The sequence below is a fragment of the Falco peregrinus genome, chromosome 1, assembly GCF_023634155.1.
Source record: "Falco peregrinus isolate bFalPer1 chromosome 1, bFalPer1.pri, whole genome shotgun sequence".
NCBI lineage: Eukaryota > Metazoa > Chordata > Aves > Falconiformes > Falconidae > Falco > Falco peregrinus.
The window spans coordinates 124,527,444-124,544,505 of NC_073721.1; the positions used below are offsets into that span (position 1 = coordinate 124,527,444).

General features: G+C 47.0%; 1 protein-coding gene across 3 annotated transcripts in view; it reads right to left on the minus strand.

Moving 5' to 3' along the window:
• Positions 1-3,372: 3,372 nt before the first annotated feature.
• Positions 3,373-17,062, minus strand: part of IGDCC4 (immunoglobulin superfamily DCC subclass member 4) — a 101,458-nt gene continuing 87,768 nt past the window's right edge. For all 3 annotated transcript variants that reach the window (XM_055819312.1, XM_055819302.1, XM_055819306.1), the window contains 2 exons: positions 10,417-10,581; positions 3,373-8,564 (listed from right to left, as the gene is read on the minus strand). In XM_055819312.1, the coding sequence (XP_055675287.1) occupies positions 8,034-8,564; positions 10,417-10,581 (696 nt within the window). In that variant the 3' untranslated portion in view covers positions 3,373-8,033. The remainder of the gene's footprint in view (positions 8,565-10,416; positions 10,582-17,062) is intronic.

The window sequence follows — 17,062 nt, forward strand, 5'->3', positions numbered from 1 at the left end:
CCTTGGCCCATGTTCTCTGCAAACACCACCCCTATTATCAGCACCAGCAGCAAAAGTCATCTCTGCAGGGACAGCTCAGTATCTTTTGTGGCGTTTGCTTGGCCAAAAAAAAAACCAACTAAAAAGAAATGGAAATGGATTTTAACTGATTTCTTTTTTCAGAATAAAAACAGAGCTTGATGAACCGGGTTACTAAACACTGTAACTGTGCCCACAAATACGGTGAAAAACCTTTTGTAAAGATGAGCAGTGCATGGCTCCCCTGGATGGTGCACCCTGAGCATGCTAGTTAGCCAACGAGTAAAGAAGACGTCACTACATCTGCTCCACATTAAAGCTTCCCCCATTTAGCGGAGGGCTGAGCTGCATGAGGTTGCTTTCAGCTGGGGAAGAATTTGCTCTGGCTCCATCAGCCTTTTGGTAACATCTGAATTTTTGTGCTGTCCCTGACCTTCTGGCACCAACCCTGCTCCTGTTCCCCAGCCGTCTCCCTGGCTCCTACCATGGGGCCCCACCGGCACTTCTGTAACACTCGCAGTCATCATGGGCTTGTGGCAGCTCCTGGGGTGCTGCCAGCACCAAGGATGGCTTGTGGGAAAGGGGGGGAATGAAGTGCCATGTGTTTTACAGGGTTTGTTTCCCTCAGAAAACACAGATTTTGGGTGCTTTTGCTCCCGTGTGCAGTGGCAGGACTCAGGAGCTAAGGGAGGTACTTCCATGTTTAGGGCATCACTAAGTTCAGCCCTGCTACTTGCAAATTACACTGGTGACATAGCTGGTGTCACATTCAAAAGTTGCAAGTGTGGGCAGTCCTGCCAAAAAACAGGACTCATATGAAAAGCCATGAGATTTTTAAAGAAAAAGGCAGGTTTGGGGCATTAAGGCCACCTGAGAACAGGAATCCAGAGCACTCATGTTTTTATGTGCTCCTCTGTAACCATGAGGGCTTAAAAAAGTTGCTTTGTACTGGAGGCAGGAATCTGCTTATCACACTGTGAGCAGAAATTGGAGACTTTTGAAAAGCAGCGGGGTTACAGGAGGGACAGTACCCAGCCTGATCCAAGGCTCCAAACGCTTTCCCTGCCATCCGTCCGTCCTCCCTCCTGCAGAGGGGGACAGGGTCTGTCTGTCCATCTGCCCTCCCTCTCCACAAGGTTATTGTCCTCGAGGGCTGGCCTCAGAGGGTGTCACTCACACCTCACTCCTTGCTCAGTGAATTTCCATCAGCTCCAATAGGGCTTCTGATTTATACCGATTAACTGTGAACTGAGGTCCCCAAGACACCGTTAGTAGTTTCAGTGGATGAAGTGGGAGATTAACTTGTCTGAATTCACTCCATTTATTATTCTGTGTGTAATTGTGGTTTCCCTGTCTGCTAACAGCCTGGGAGCTTTTCACTTACGTACATACACACAGGGGTTTAGCATCTGTTTCATGATCAGTGAGCAATAAGGAGGGGGAGCCAAAATCGTGGCACCCACGTGAAGGCACTGAGCCGACAGCCATCCCAGCAGTGGTGGGACAGCCCCGGGATGTGCTCCTGGAAGCTGCTTTCCCCAGCAGAAACCCTTTTCCATCCACTTTTGGCTGTGTAAGGACAGAGGTGTTGTGGTGGCAGGGGCCACCACACTGAGGGGATGCCTCCAGGCACTTAGCTGCCTGGCTGAAGAGAAGCCGTGTGTTCTCCATTAATTCAAAACAATTGTGCCACTGATCCAGCAATTTTGCCATCAGTGGAAAAGAGTGTGGTGAGCCAGCATGAATGATGAAACTCACACGACTGTACCTGGAGGTCTGACGGTGCTGGTGTAACCGCTGCTCCCGTGCTTTGCTGGAGGGGAGGAGGCTGGAGTCCTATGAGATGCAGTTTCCACCACTGGTGTCTGCTGAGCATCTATGGAGCATCCCTGGCTGCCTTGCTTCATCACGCAGTCCATCACTTCATGCTGTGCTGTTTTCCAGAGGATTGAGCTGTGCACCACACTGCACCAGGCATTGGTAACTTACGGAATTACCAGAGACCACACGAGACCCAAGCCCGCTGTAGTAATATTGTCAGCTGCATCATAGCGTAGCGTACTGGGGCAACAAAGGATGGGAAGAGAAAGAAACACAAACGCCTCACTCTTACCTTCACTTCTCCATGGTGCTGGCTTCCCTCTAACTGCTGTGTCCATCTGTCTCTCTGTTCACCCATGCCACCCCACTGTGTCCCCTCTCGGCAGCCTCCCACCAGCGTCCCATGCTGCAAACGAAGAGCTGCAAGTGGGATTTGCAGTCACCCCGCCATGCTTTTTCCTTCCTCATTTGTGGGGTTATCTGTCATGAGGGGAAAGACTCACCAGAGTTAGGCAGTCTGACAAAGTTCCCTTTAACCATTATCAGAGAACACCATGCCAAGTGCAGATTTATTACCTCTGTAATGCACATAAAATGAGATTTTATGGCTCTATAGTCCTAGCAGCATAAAGTAATAATGGAAACTATCTACTGAAGTAGGGAATGCATCCTAGGAAGAAAGGGAGATGTACGGGAGGTTAATAGTGTGTCCTTGGGCACTGCCAGATATCCTCTTGCCAATCTTGCTGGATGTAAGCCACTGTGTTCAGCCCAGCACCATCCAAAAGAAGTCTCACCATTCATTTACTAGATGCTTCTGCGCTTATTTTTCACATTAAAAAATTCCCCAGCAAGATGAAGCAACAAAACTGGACATTTTTCCTTTTTCTTACAGGAAATAATGATTTTCTTACAGGAATCTGTTCAAAACTGAGAAACAAGCAAGCATTGAGAAACGCCTCATGAACCCAAAACTCTGCCCACATCTAAAATCCCAGAAGAATCCCTAAGGAACCAGGTACCCACCACCATCCCACATTCCCAGCCTCCATGGTTATGAGCTCAGGCACTGAACTGGCACAAGCATGAACCCTGTGTCCTGCTCCTGCCACTGCTTCCCACCAGTGAGGTACAACCTTGCGGTGCAAGGTGCTCCGCCGCGCTGCCCTGGGCCGTCAGCCGCGGGGCCGGGTCAGATCTGTCCAGGAGTGAGTTACTCAGATGAGCACCAGGCTGGATTTGAGCTGTTAGGAAATGCACATGCAGGCCCACCCTGCACCGTGAGGCAGGGCTCTAGCCAGGCTGACACTGCCTGCAGGGACACTTTGCAGGTTCGGCTCCAGCAAACTCACCTGGCAGAGAGCTCTTCAGCCATCCTCTCCATGTTTTGAGGGGCAGGGTACAGCCCAGCACCGAAGAGCAAATTTCCCAGGGTCCATCCACTCCAAGCACCGCTGCAGGATCAGCCTTCTGTGACAACTTTCTTTCGGAGTAAAAGCTGTAACACACTGATGCATGAGACAAATTCCGCTCTTTTTTTAAAGTATTTTATTAATAACCCATTAATTAAGGAATATAAGGACAATGTCTTCTTACAATTTAACACTAAAGAGTATTTGTGGAGTAAGAACAGTCTCTGAAGAAAGTAAGTTATAATTAAGTACAGCATAGAACCAAACACAGACACAATCTTCAAATGAGATTAAGTTCTGGTTACACATCCTTATGCACTGTGTAGAAAATTAAATGAAATTTGATTTTAAAATACAAGCAAGGGAATACAATAACAGAACTAGATGGCAGATTTCTGCTGGACTAAACACCTCTTTTCTAACAAAAGTATTGATTAGAAAAGACATGATGATCCCTTCAAAACATCTATTTCTAATGAGATCAAAAACATATATAGTGCTCTATTAAAATGGTTGGTTTCTTACACAGCGTTTTTCATGGGCTGATCTCAGGATTGCTAGTAACGTAAAAAATTCTCAAAACCTAGATTACAAATGATCTCATTTGAACTACTTAAACCAGAACTTTTCTGTCTGTTAAGTACGAAATCAAATCACCAAAAAGTTGAACGAGATTTTTATCCAAGTCATGTGTTTCATGTAACAAGGAATTAAAAGAAATAAAAAGGCTGAGAATTGTGACTCTCACAGCAGCACGGGGAATATACAGTTGTGTAGCCAAACAGTAACATTAATACTACAAAATTATGCCAGTGAGACAAACCTGACATTTTAACAATGTAAAACAATATACACCAGCTGAAAGTTGAACAGCAATAATCTTTAGTGTTACTGAAAGGAAGAAAAGGGAGAAAGGAGCCTGATGTGTAGGAACATATATTAAGTATGACAGGTAATTAAAGGTATCAACAGTTTGTGTGTCTGTGAGAAGTCTGCAAGAAAGCTACTTATTTCATGATAAAAAAATATATGCACTGGTTGTTTCAGCTTTACACATAACATGCGTATTATCTGTCTTCTTCCATTCATTTCTAGCTGAGACTAGAAAGGTCCCTGGCGTGTGCAGGACAGGAGGGACCTGGGGTCCAGCCGAGTTAGCCGAGGACACGCAGCACCCTGCGTGGACACGTGCTTGTACAGAGCACAGCTTTGCGGCTGCTGATCAGTGGTGACCTCTTGGCCCCGAGGGAACTGCCTTGATTTCTGTAGCTGAGGTCTGGCACAGCAGTCCAGGGCCACCACAGTACCTGGACATCTGAACGCTGCCATTTTGACACTCTGGTAAAATTCAGCGGCGTGTAACAACATCGGAATAAGCCTCAGTGTGAGGAAACAAAGTATTTTTGTGATGCATAAGCAGAATTGTTTGCAGTCTGCTGCATCTCACCCAAAGCTCTTGGAGCATGTAAGTAATTTGTTGGGTTTGTTACCGGCCCAAGGTGATCCAGGGGAAAGGTGCCACACTGTGCCTGCTTGTGCTGGCTTCAGTGACAGGCAGGGATAGCTTTTAGGGAGATCAGCAACACTCACCCCAAGGCCATATGATTGCTAAAGTCGCTACAGACATAGCAGAGGGTGCATGTACAAAGGAGTGCCCCAGAAGCTGTGGCACACTCCTATATCTGCCACTGGACTAAGCCTCCATCCCCAGAGGCCCCTGGATATAAAACTCAGGCCTGGTACGTGACCTGGCCCAAGTACAGCATCATGACAGGGAGCTGGGAGAACTCCCGTGCTCTGGCCATACCCGCTGCTGGCCAAACGCCCAGTGTTGCCCTCCAGCAGCTGAGATGCTCAGCAGCAGCAGTCCTTCAGCATACCGTCATGCTTGCAGGTGGATTACTTGGGTTTGGAGGTGAAAGAAAGCCACCATGGGGTTCCTCTGGAATGAGCTTTTTGGAGAAGGGTCCTTCTCCCTTTCCGCACATCAGCAGTGGCAACGTGGCTTGTACAGGGTCTGTTCTGGCACTGGGGAAGAGCAAGGACTCTTCCATGAAAGTAACTGCAGACTGTGGTCCAGGTGCAGAAATCTCCCCACACCCTCCACAGCCAGTGCCCAATACTCCCCAGCCAGAGGGTTTATACCTCTGCAATTGCATCCGCTCCCGTAGAACTGTGAATTGCCCTTATTGCCTGCAATAACACTTCAGTGTCTTATCTCTAACCCTTCTAAGTCATTAGTTTCAAAGTCTTACGGCAGTGAGTTCTGGAGATTATTCACACACTTCCTCTGCCCAGTTACGCTTCCTTGCCTTTCTAGTTTCTTGCTCTGGTAGCACACACCCACCAACTCCTGCCTAGCCTGCTCACTGGCACTGATTTCCAGTCTCTGTGCCACAGCCTTTCAGAGTCAAGGTGCTTCAGAGCATGCAACGGCATTTCTGAGACTCCTCAAGATACCAAGCAGCAGCTGGATGACAGAACAAGTGCAACAACTGACAATACAGCCATTTACCAGCACAGTGAGTCATGCTGGGAAGAGACGTTGTTGGATGGGGAAAGGTGGGAGCTCCGATATCCTTCCCAACATGGTACATGGAGGCTTGGACATACTCCTCTACTGAAGAGCTGGAGCTGACAGCGTTGGAGATTTGATGGAGAATTGCAAGGACACGGGCCGGTCCAGCTCAGCTCCAGACACATGCACACTGGGACACGACTCACAACTGAAGCAGGGATAGAGTGCTGGTGGAGCAAGGTTCTCCTTGCTGCAAGCAGTGGTACCTCAGTGCAGATTTCACCACAAAAAAACCCAAAGTCTGAAGTCTTTTACAGAATCTCAGGTCAGCACATAGCTCCCACACACAGCTTTGGGGGAATTGCAGCATGAGAAGAGGGAGATGGGCATCTTTTCCTTCATTTTTTGAATAAACAAATGGCCAGATATCTGAATCCCTCAAGGAAGGCAGAACATTTACCAAACACCCAATGGACAGAATTACCAATCACTGTTTCCCCCAAGGAGCTGGTCCAATCCGTAGTGTTCACAGTCAAACTCTGCAAGCCTGGAACAGGGCAGAGACAGGCTAAACAAAAGGTGGAGAAAAGTCCACCCCACACCGGAAGGCCAGGATGAGACATATCCGCAGTGAGCAAACAGTGTTAGCAAAGAAGAGTCACCAGATGATTTTCAAACCAGACTGACTGGTATGAGACCAAAGATTTGATTTTAATTTTTAAGCTCTGGTGGTGCTCTGCTCTTATAAAAAAAGCCAAAAAAACCAAACCAAAACCCAAAAGCACTTTGGACACGACTCTCAGAAGTGACTGAAAAATTTCACTTGTTCATCCAGAAGCTTCAGCAAGTCCAGTGCTTACCAAAGGCTGAGAGCTGCTCTCCGGAAATAAAAATCACCTGAGACGTCTCCACTTGGGCACAAAAAAAAAGAAGCCACAGATGTCCTCAAGATCATAAGTTACAAGTTTTGCAATTGTTGGTTCTTTTGTCCCCAGGATCACAAGTTACTTCTGCAATTGTTGGTTCTTTTTCCTCTTCGCTAGTATAAGCTTGTTAAGGAAAGATGGATCAACGTCCCACCAGCTGAAGCGGTCTCCTTTGGCCAGCTCCTGCAAAACACAGTCCTACAGAGAAACACAACCCAACCGTCCAGCTGTAGGGAAGGTGTCCTATAGCAATACTTAGAAACAAAGCAAGACAGACATCAGATCTGCAGCGCTATGCATTAAAAAAGGTCTCAACAACCAGTGCAAACATATTCTTTAGAAAAAGGCAGTATAAGAATAAGTTAAAACTTATAATGGACTATAACAGAAGAGTAGATCTACTGCTTTTTTTTTTCTCCAACAGACATGAGGTAGTTGTGTTGTTAGGGAGGAAAAAAACAAAGAAAGAGAGAAGTAGTAAAAATGCTACTCTATACCACACACTATTCCACTTTATAAAATTAAATAATATAAAGATGTTCCAAAGAAATAAAAATACATGTTGTACATTAAAAGGACAGATGTGTACCTAAAATATTAGGTACAAGAACCTACATAAAACGAAGTCCAGGTTGGTGAAATGACCCAGACACTGAAGAAGGTTCTGTATAGTACAAGTTGTTAGAGGCACTCGTAGAGTGTGTAATAAAAGGCTACTACATCAGCCTGCTAGTAATAGTTACTGCGGTAGCGTACAAAGAGAGCCTTATAATCCTTTTAACCACGGGAGGGCAGAAAAGGCTGGTGGTTACAGCTCACTGAATTTGTTTCTGTTGGCTTCCACCCCCTCGTGGGACTCCTCTGACAAAATTCATCCCAATGCTGCAAGGCAGTAGGTAGAGCCAAGGCGCTCCCTGGTGAAGAGACAGTTGAGAAGAATCACTCGGTGTAGCCTGCCTCTTCCCAGCATCAAAAGGTGGCTTGCTAGTTGCCTCGAGGACTACAGCAAAGTGACAACCCCAGTCTAATGCAGAAGGCTCTGTTCTAGCCGTGGTTTCATGTCAGACTTTGGCAGATGGCTCAATCCTGCTCCCACAAACACCAAGTTACTTCACTCATCAGCTGCAGTGGGAAGAAGATGGGCCCTTACGAATCTACTGACTGATTTTTTGAAGGCAATATGTACAGCTGACAGGCGCGAATCCTGTTCTGGTGAGATGCTGCACCTTCTTAGCTCCTGCTGGGCTCAGTGAGTCGAGGGCATGCAGTACCTCACAGGGACAGGCCCTTACTGGTGCTTCCAGCTCTCCCATGATCAAAATCAGATTAGTTCACTCTTTAATGATTGTGGACATATGCCATGTTCTCAGATGCTGAGGATGAACTGGTTAAACCAGAGTTACTACGGAGGGGGGCCTCCTCCTGGGCTGTGGAAATCGATTGGCACTTGACTGGCCGCACATCCCCCCCGCCTTCCTGGATGGAGTCCGAATCTCCACTCTCCACTGAATCCAGACTTTCCCCGTGCCTGTGGAAGCCATTGGTGAGCCCATGGATGCAAATGGCCTCTGTTCTGTTAGTCTTTCTGTCGGTATGTAACAGCTCGTCCCGGGCCTGAACCTCACAACTGTCCATGCAGTCCACCAACACTTGGCTGGCATCCGGCTGGGTGCTGGGAGAGCCCAGAAGAGCCAGCTCTCCAGATGGGAGCTCTGCAGGCTCCTGGTCCTCGGTTTCTGTCTCTTCACTCTCCAGGGTGTGCAGCTGGGAGTCATAGTCTCTGTCAGAGGCTGAAAAATCAGAATGGACAATGACCTCTGCCTCCACTTGGTGAAGGTTGGCTGGCAGGTGGCTTTTCTTTGCTTCATTCTGTTATCAAACAGGGGAAAAATTAAAAAAAAAAAAGACAGAGAGAGAGAGAGAGAGAAGGTAAAGTAAATGAAATTCAGATAATTGAGGCTGTGACCCAACCAAGCACTGAAATATATTTCTTTTTAATCCCACAGAGTGCAATGGGATGTACACATGTCTCTGTTAAGCATTATCTTGATATGTTTCTCAGACCTGAAGTCTTAAGAAGCACCTCAAATCACCTCAGGATCATTATTCCCATTTTATATTTGGAAAAGCAATTCCCAAGGGAGTAAAGTGATTTGCCCATAGTTTCTTGGCAGGCTGGGCCAACCACTCCTCCAAGCCTCTGTCAAAGACCACAGTTTTCAAAACTCACTAGTCTGTTTCCATATTAAAGGCCAGGTTTCTGCAGGGTGAGTGGGCAGTGGTCTAGGGAACTGGCTTCTGAGACAGCTTGTGATACAGACCCACAACTAGATACTAGGGTTCCCCTTCACCCTGGTTTAATTTTGGCTACATATCAAAAAAAGTTTGTTTGTTAGAGCCCTGGTCACAGCTTACAAAAGTCTGTAAATTCAAGCACTTTAATTCAGAAAGAAAATAATCAGTCCTCCTCTGCAGTGTTTTAAGCGGAGTTCAGGCTACAGGTCTCCACAAATCTAGCTAACAAGCAGGTCATTTTGCTAGATGATCATTCAGTAATTTAAGAGACAAATTATTTTGGAAGCTCACAAAGAGCTCTCTAGGCAATCAGCGCTCAGGTTCTGTGCTGAGCGTGATTTAGTAGCAAGAATACAATTCAAAGTACTGAAGTGATATCTCGCATGTAATTTGCGCTTTCTGTTGAAGCCAACTTTGTGCATCATTTACATATTTTAACACTTTTCTCCTTTTGTTGACAAACTCTGATGGGTAAGCTATGCTGTAAACGGTGCCCTGTAATTGGGTTGTAAAACATTGCCTTAACTCTATCCACAATGTTAATTACATCCTGTGTATAATTGATTTTCACACCACTATCTAGGAAGGAAACACAGGTAGGTTACTTAAAAGTATTTGCTGAGGGTGGAGGGGTGAACTTTTCAAAACAATAACCAAAAGAAACCTTCTGGTACACAGTCAATCTGAGCAGGCGTCAGTTTGCTTTGCTGACACTGTGGTACAGACATCAGCATCCTTGTACAAACTCTCCCAAACACAGGAGTATATATTTATTGCAATGAAGCAGTATCAGAAATAGGATTTCCTCCAAATCTATGCACCCACATAAAGAGACAAGTGCAGTGGAAATTGCTCTACCCGATCTGGAGAAGGAGTTAAATCAACCCTTGATCTTTGACTCCTTTTACAGGCAAAAATGCAATCCCTCCTTCAGGCGAGCACACTGTAGATCTTAACGACTGTGCTGAGCATTGCAGCTCCTAACTCATTTGGCAGGCTGCTTGCTGCATGGCCGCAGCAAAGACTCCAAGCAGACTGCTGGTGCCTGGCTCTGGGTCCTCAGGAACCGGGACTGCCACGACCCTGCTGACAACTGAGCTGTCTGATCCCACTTGACCACCACAAAAAACCAAGTCCACAGCACAGGCCCTCAAGGGCTGGCTGGAGTCAGGACAGAAGATTAGGGGAGAGTTTGAACGAAGCTTGGAAAAAACAAACAACCCTTCCTCAAACCCCATCAGTCTCACTGGCATACACTCCTATACCCCGGACAAAAAAAATAGAGCCCATGATCAGCCAACTAAGGCCAGCTTAGAGAAGAAAACATTTTCTCCTGTACTGCAAAAAGGAGAAAGGGAGGTGGGGAACAGAAATGGAAAAAACCACATCAGAATATGTAAGTCAATAAACCACTGAAGACACCCACCATCACAGCATCATAAACCAGAGCTTGTAGCAAAAGCTTCTGTCCCGCACTGGAAGGGAGCTTCACCGATCCATTCACAGCAGAGAGAGGCTCTTTTGTGATAGTGTCCTCGTATCTGGCTATGCTGTTTGTCCAGGGCTGGCCGGCTGACTTATTCCACGAAGACTACAGAAAAAAATTGGGAGGAGAAAATATCCAGTTATCACAGATAGAGATTCTTGTCCTCATAAACCTGAAAAGAGAAACAGCTTGAACAAGGAAAGCGCAAGCTGGGAAAATACCATGGTTTAGAAGAGACAAGTTAAATGCAGAGAACACTTCTGATGGCATCCAAATAAAAATGTTTGCTGCAGTGGACTCACACAGTCACCGCACTGGAACAGGCTTTATTACTCTGTTACATGGTCTGATGCAGAGCAAGTGGATGAAAGTTGCCAGATGGTTCACGACTGGTCGCATACGGAGCTTTCCACTGATTCTCAAATTTTGAGGCCAACAGGCATATCATGGCACAAGACATCATTTAAAGGCCCACTGAAATCACCTCCCTGCAAAGCTGCAAACAACCCAGAGCAGTATGAGCCTACTGAAAAATACTGCAAAGCTGGCAAGGAACAGAGATGGTGGAAATCTGGAGAGAAACACTGAATGATTATAATATTTGCTTTGGCACAAGCAATGCTCTTAGCAGCATGGAGAAAGACCCTCACCTGTGCGCACTATCACACATACTCTAGTAAGAGCTGAAGACAATGCTAAAGTGCTTGCTCTGCGGTGCAGATAGATTTCCTGCTCTAAGCTGGGAGTTGGGTAAACTTTGCCATTCCCCATGAACATAGAGGCACAACATTGGAGGGCTTACTTTTAAATAATTTTTTTTTTTTTTTTTTTTCAACAGACCACCAAGCAATTCTTAGCTCAGCTTTAAATCCCCTGGGCAACCAGTGTTACCTTGTTTGTAGATCTAATTAAATTATATGGGCTGAATGCAATTTGTTCTGGGTTCTCTCAGCTTCCCCTTGCAATAAACTGTTGAATGCACACCTCTGTGTATGGGAAATGTGTGCCTTTAAGAGCTGAAGTTATTTAACAGCTCAGACTATTAGTTCACAGGCAGAAAAGTATTTTCTTTCCAGGTTTTGATTTTATTGGGCTGTCCTGTGTATACCTGAGCTCAGCCCTGCTACTGACTCGCATACATATACATAAATACACAGGCACGTGCGCTCAGGTTGAAGGACCATGTGAGCCAGTTATCTCTGGGCTTGTTCCACAGATGTTACATGTTGCCTGGATAGAAGTGAAAGGCCAAAGCAAGGCTGACGTGAAGAGAAAATCCTGACCTGACACAACTGCGAGTGTGCACGTGCATGCAGAATCCTGGTGGTGTGAGCATGATGGCCGTGTAGGGTGAGAATACACAGCACATCTGTTCAAACCCTCTAACCACCTACTGCTCACTGTCAGGCAGGAGAAACCCCGGGTTCTGCTCTGCATATGTGGCGGCTACTTAGGCCAGATCTATTCCAACAACAGTCAGCGTAGCATGAGTCCAGCCGAGATGGCAAGGAGATTTCTGACATCAGCCTGACCTTGTGTGAGTCATTTGACCTCTTTGTGCCTCGGTCCATCTGGCTGGAAATTAGGTAGAAATACATGACCAGATGTTGTATGTGAGCCAGGCATTCCTAAGTCAGCTATTTAGCAAGAAGCAAATGCTACCTCATGCTGTCAGTGCTGGCAGAAGGCGCATTCAAGTGCTCATGCATGCGCTGAAGGGCTGCCTGGGCCTTTCCCAAGCACCTTGTCCACCCCGACTCAAGCACCAAAGGGGCTCAGCACCTTGCGAGAGGCAGACCAGCATTACACCCCAGCACCAACCCCAAGACATAGGAGCTTTGGATCAAACCTTAAGAAAACAGATCGTAAAGGGTCTCATTTATATGACGACACTGTGCAGGACAGTGATGTCCAAGCCCAGAGCTGTGGATATCAAGCACTTGCTAATTTCGAAGTGAATGCTGGAGGCAGCACCTTCGCCATTCCTCTCTCTGCAATCATCAGCAATATATTCTGAGCCAGGAACACTCCCTAATTGCTCCCTTTCTAAGTGGACAATCATTAAACTACACTTTAATAGCAAGAAATCAACCAAGCGATCACACACAGCTCACAATAAGGAATATCGCTACGTGTGAGTACTCAAGGAACGTGTTCAATTTGCTTCTGCTGCCATCTGAAAGGCTTTCTGCAGCTACATCGCTGACTGATGGCTTCTGTGCCTTTTCCAAGGAACATACGTTACTGAGCAAATACTGCCTGGAAATTTCAGCGTTGAACCTACACAAATATGCACACATGCACACAAATGTGTGTCCTATTATAGATGCTTACATGCATATTTGCCATCACAAAGATCTGAGCATCATACGCAGACACACACACAGAGCAAACTTGAAAACCTTCTTGCAGGCATCTTGTGAATACCAAAAAATGTGGAAAGAAACAGGCAGCTCTACTGCAATCCCCAATGGGCCATCTGTTAGCGGAAATGTCAATCTGCCATGTTTACATAGGTTTTGATGACTCTGGGAACAGCCTGTTCAGCTCTGGCTGAAATTGGCTGCAACGAAGAACAAACTTGTTTTGTACCAGTTTGCAACTTTCAACAAACAGAAAAAAACCATCAGCCACACAACATGGCCTATATCCCACATGTTGTTCAAGCACATTATGTTTGAAAGCAAAAAAAATATCCCTCCTGGGGCTTAGTCTCTAAGGTTAGGCAGCAGCAATTAACTCTAGGTCTGTTTTCATCACAGACCTGAAGGTCTTGTGTGCTTGAAAGCTTCTCTGCTTTTTTAACCAGTATCTTTTGGTGTTATAAACGATAAGATTTCTTTCTACTCAAGCGCTCCTAGTGAATGGCTGAAAGAAGGAAACATTCTCCTGGGTTTTACAACAGAATAACGAAGGCAGGAGTGTCAGTCTAACACTAATTTAAAGAGGGAAAAATCCCTTTGTCAGTTCACTGCAAACACAAGAATGAAAACTAATAAAAACATCTTCCAATAAAAGGTGTTTCCATTACAGCTAAATCCTTATCAAAGCAAACAAGCCTTTTCATTTTAGCCTTTTTATAGAAACTTTGACTGATAAAAACGTGCCTAGGTCATGTTACCTTTTCAGTGACAAGTAATGATTTCATGCAAATATTCAAGTTGAGAATGGACACACAGGAAACGTTGATCTTAAAACGTTGTGTCTTATGAAGATGGTTATTCAAACTAGCTTGAAATCCTGTGCAAAACAAGGCTGGGGACATTTCAGATGCATGCAGCTTTTAAGGGTGTCATAGCGGAGAGAAAGGATTCATTGCTGAACAGCACCACAGCAGCCGGTGGGAGTGGGAAAGCTCCATGTCATGCAAATGTACAGGCATCCCTGCCCTCAGCTGTGCCTCTAAACAAGATGCAGCATAACACAGACCTCTCCCCCACCAGATAGAGGAGAATCTCTGCTAGCTGTCAATGGGAGCACAGCTCTCAGCTAAGAGTTTTGAGAAAACATTGGGACTTTTTTTTGCACACAGAAAAATTTCAACACGAAAATAACAACCCAGGTAGATCCAAGCTCCCTGATGCATTACAGCTTTTGCTCTCCGAGTCAGGGATGCTTCATGGGAAACACAGCGCCTGTGGGGAGAAGACCCACAGGGAAGGAGCAGGGCAGCAGGCAAGGAAGGTTCCAGCTTGCAAGAAGCACAACGGAAAACATTTCCAAGACAAAATGCTTGAGTTTGGCTTCATTCAATGAAAAGCTGAAATCTTCCATGGAAAGCAGATGCTTTTTAACATTCTCCCCCACTCCCTAAATTGCTTGGCCCAAAAGCAGCAGTGACAGAGATGTCTGGAGCAGAGCCATTTTATCATCTTCAGTCCATCTGTCAGGGGAAACAGAGCTACATCACCACAGTCTGTGCATTACTGTGTCATTTATAACGCAGGCTACCGAGGGCACCAGTCTGGGGGTCACTTGAGAGGGGAAGAGAGTCAGAGAGGAAAATCATTTATCAGCGTATTTACAAATCCTTGTGTGTGACCACTGGGAAACACACAGAAAGGAAGGGAAAGGGCCTGCTAAATGGCTGAGCGTACTCTTGCCTAACGGAGCTCCCCACGCCAACAGCTCGGCTGCAGTTGCACCTTGCTGTCCGGCAAGCAGGCCCAGGGTGGCCAGCTGGCTCCTGTGGGCTCTCCAGCAGCACAAAGACTGTCCCACCTTCCACCTGCACCATCCTGCATCCCAGTATTATCTGTAACAGCTCAAGAGGAATCACGGCCCTACGTTCGAAGGAACTGGAGATCTTGACTTGAAAATGACCAAGAGGACTTCTCAAGACCCTTGCCTGTGACTCTTTGCAGGAGTCAGCTCAAACCTCTGCATTAGAGACTTCCTGCCCTCGGTCTCACTGTTCTCCAGTTCCCACCTCCGCAAAGTGACACTGACTCGCTTCTGACTGCTTATGGCACGGGGACAGTCCCTTCTTTGCGTTTGCTCATCTCCTAACAGAGAGCCTCCAGTCTCCCCTGGAGCCTTGGACTGCCACAGGAATAAAACCAATTGAGAATAATCCATGAAATGCCACATAACAAGCCAGCATGTGACGAGCCTGCAAGCACGGGAGCACCTATCACTGCCACTGCTAATGGCAAGTACCACCCAACTGACACAGAACAGGTTTCAAGAGTGTAACCTGAGGACAGAGAGGCAAGCAGGCAACTGGAAGTCACACGGGCCTGGAGCTGCCAGTTCCTTGGCATCACAGCTACAGACTTGTCCAACAGCGGCAGCACCATGGGACTAAGAGTCTGTCCCAGCCAACATCCTCAGCAACGTGGTGACGTGACACGCTGTTAAATAAAAGGGATCCTTGAGAGATTTCTCGCTCCTCTTCTTTACTGACTAGGACTGCAAGTGATAGTACCTGATCTAGAGCACCCTGTGGAGCTTCCTCTTGCCAGGCTGGACCAGGAATCTCCTTTCACAAGAATTTTCTCTTTCCTGTAGGTCTACCACATTCCTTGCTGTGGGTTTTCACACCCCCAACCACACACAGCACGAGAGAAGAAAAGAGAAGGCGACAAAGGCAGCTGGTCACTGTAGGGTACAAACCTCCCAGCAACACCCAGTTCCAGGCAGGGTCCCGGGGTGGGTTTTGGCAGGTTAGCTTAAATGGGTGCTGGAAGAAGCTATTTGCAGCACACGAGAGAACCCAAGAAACCAACAACCCACTCCCAGACCTTGGCTAGTAACATTTTGTCTACAAGCAAAGAGATGCACACGCTCACAACTGCACCTGACACTTACATCCGTGTTGGGGACAAAGCATGCGTGCAGCAGTCCAGCCGCGCTCACGAGACCCTGCCCAGCTCCTCAACCAAATCCAGCCAGGTGAAATCACATCACCATCTGGACACGTGGCTTCTTAGCAACTGCAACATGAAGATGGTTTTGGCCTGAGTCTTTTCACCTGTGATTGTACGTGCCAGAGCACAGGGCGGCACTCGGGCCGGCTGGGGCTCCCGCGCGGGATCACATCTCCCTCCAGCGCCCGCTCCCAGCAACAACAGCCCGTTGCTCCGGGCGTCACCGGCCAGGTCACCCTCACCGCTGGGCTCGGGTGACAACGCTGCTCTCTGGGTGGCTTCGTGCGGCTGCCCCTCAGTGGTTCTTGCTTCCCTATCCACATCCATCAGAAAACCAAGCTCTTCATTCCGCTGGCAAAAACCCTCGGTGAAATTAACTCTTGGTGGACTTTCCCCATCCAATTAACAGAGGCAGAGACTCCACAGCCAGAATCATCCCCCTCCCCAAAGCTCTGATCTCTGAACATAACTCTGCTGTGGGATGTTGCCAGCCTCTGCAACAGACACTGGGGGCCCCAAGCTCTCAGGCTAAGCCCCGAGTGGCCAGACCTTGGCACCTCCAGGCCCTGCTCTGCACACACTAAAATTTCTGTGTAAACCTTTGCTGCTTTGGAAGAGAGATCTGGATATGCTGCTCCCAGAAAGGTCTCCCAAGGGACGAGACTTCCCCCGACCCCGACCTGTTCTCAGGGTAGAGTCACCATCACTGAAAACGTTTGTTCCTTATTTAACAGGAAGACTTGTAGGAAATTCCTCACGCTCTTCGGCTTAGATCCAGACGGGCAGCTACGTTCCACCAAAACCCACAGATGCATCTTGGCTGCAAACTGCCTCTCCTTCAGCAAAGTATGGAACTGCCACAGCACATCGGGACGACCAAGAGCACGGATCCAAATCACAGGACTACTAAAGCCAGCAAAGAGTTGTGTTTCCAAAGGACTATACCTGCACCGCCACCAGCAGCAAGGACAGGTCTTGCAGCCAGCCAGGTATCCTGAACTCACCTTCCCTCCAGTGACACACGAGCGAGTCTGTGGATGCGAATGTGAAATCCCATGCGCTCACAATGCATTTGTTTTACTGAACCTCCTAATTACTTTACATGCTCTCCCTGGGCTACAAAGAGAGACATAAACAGATTAACTAAATTAGGCCAATTAAAGGTTCCCTAATGGAATGAAATGTTTCAGGCAAGCTTGAGAGAGGAAATGGGCAGA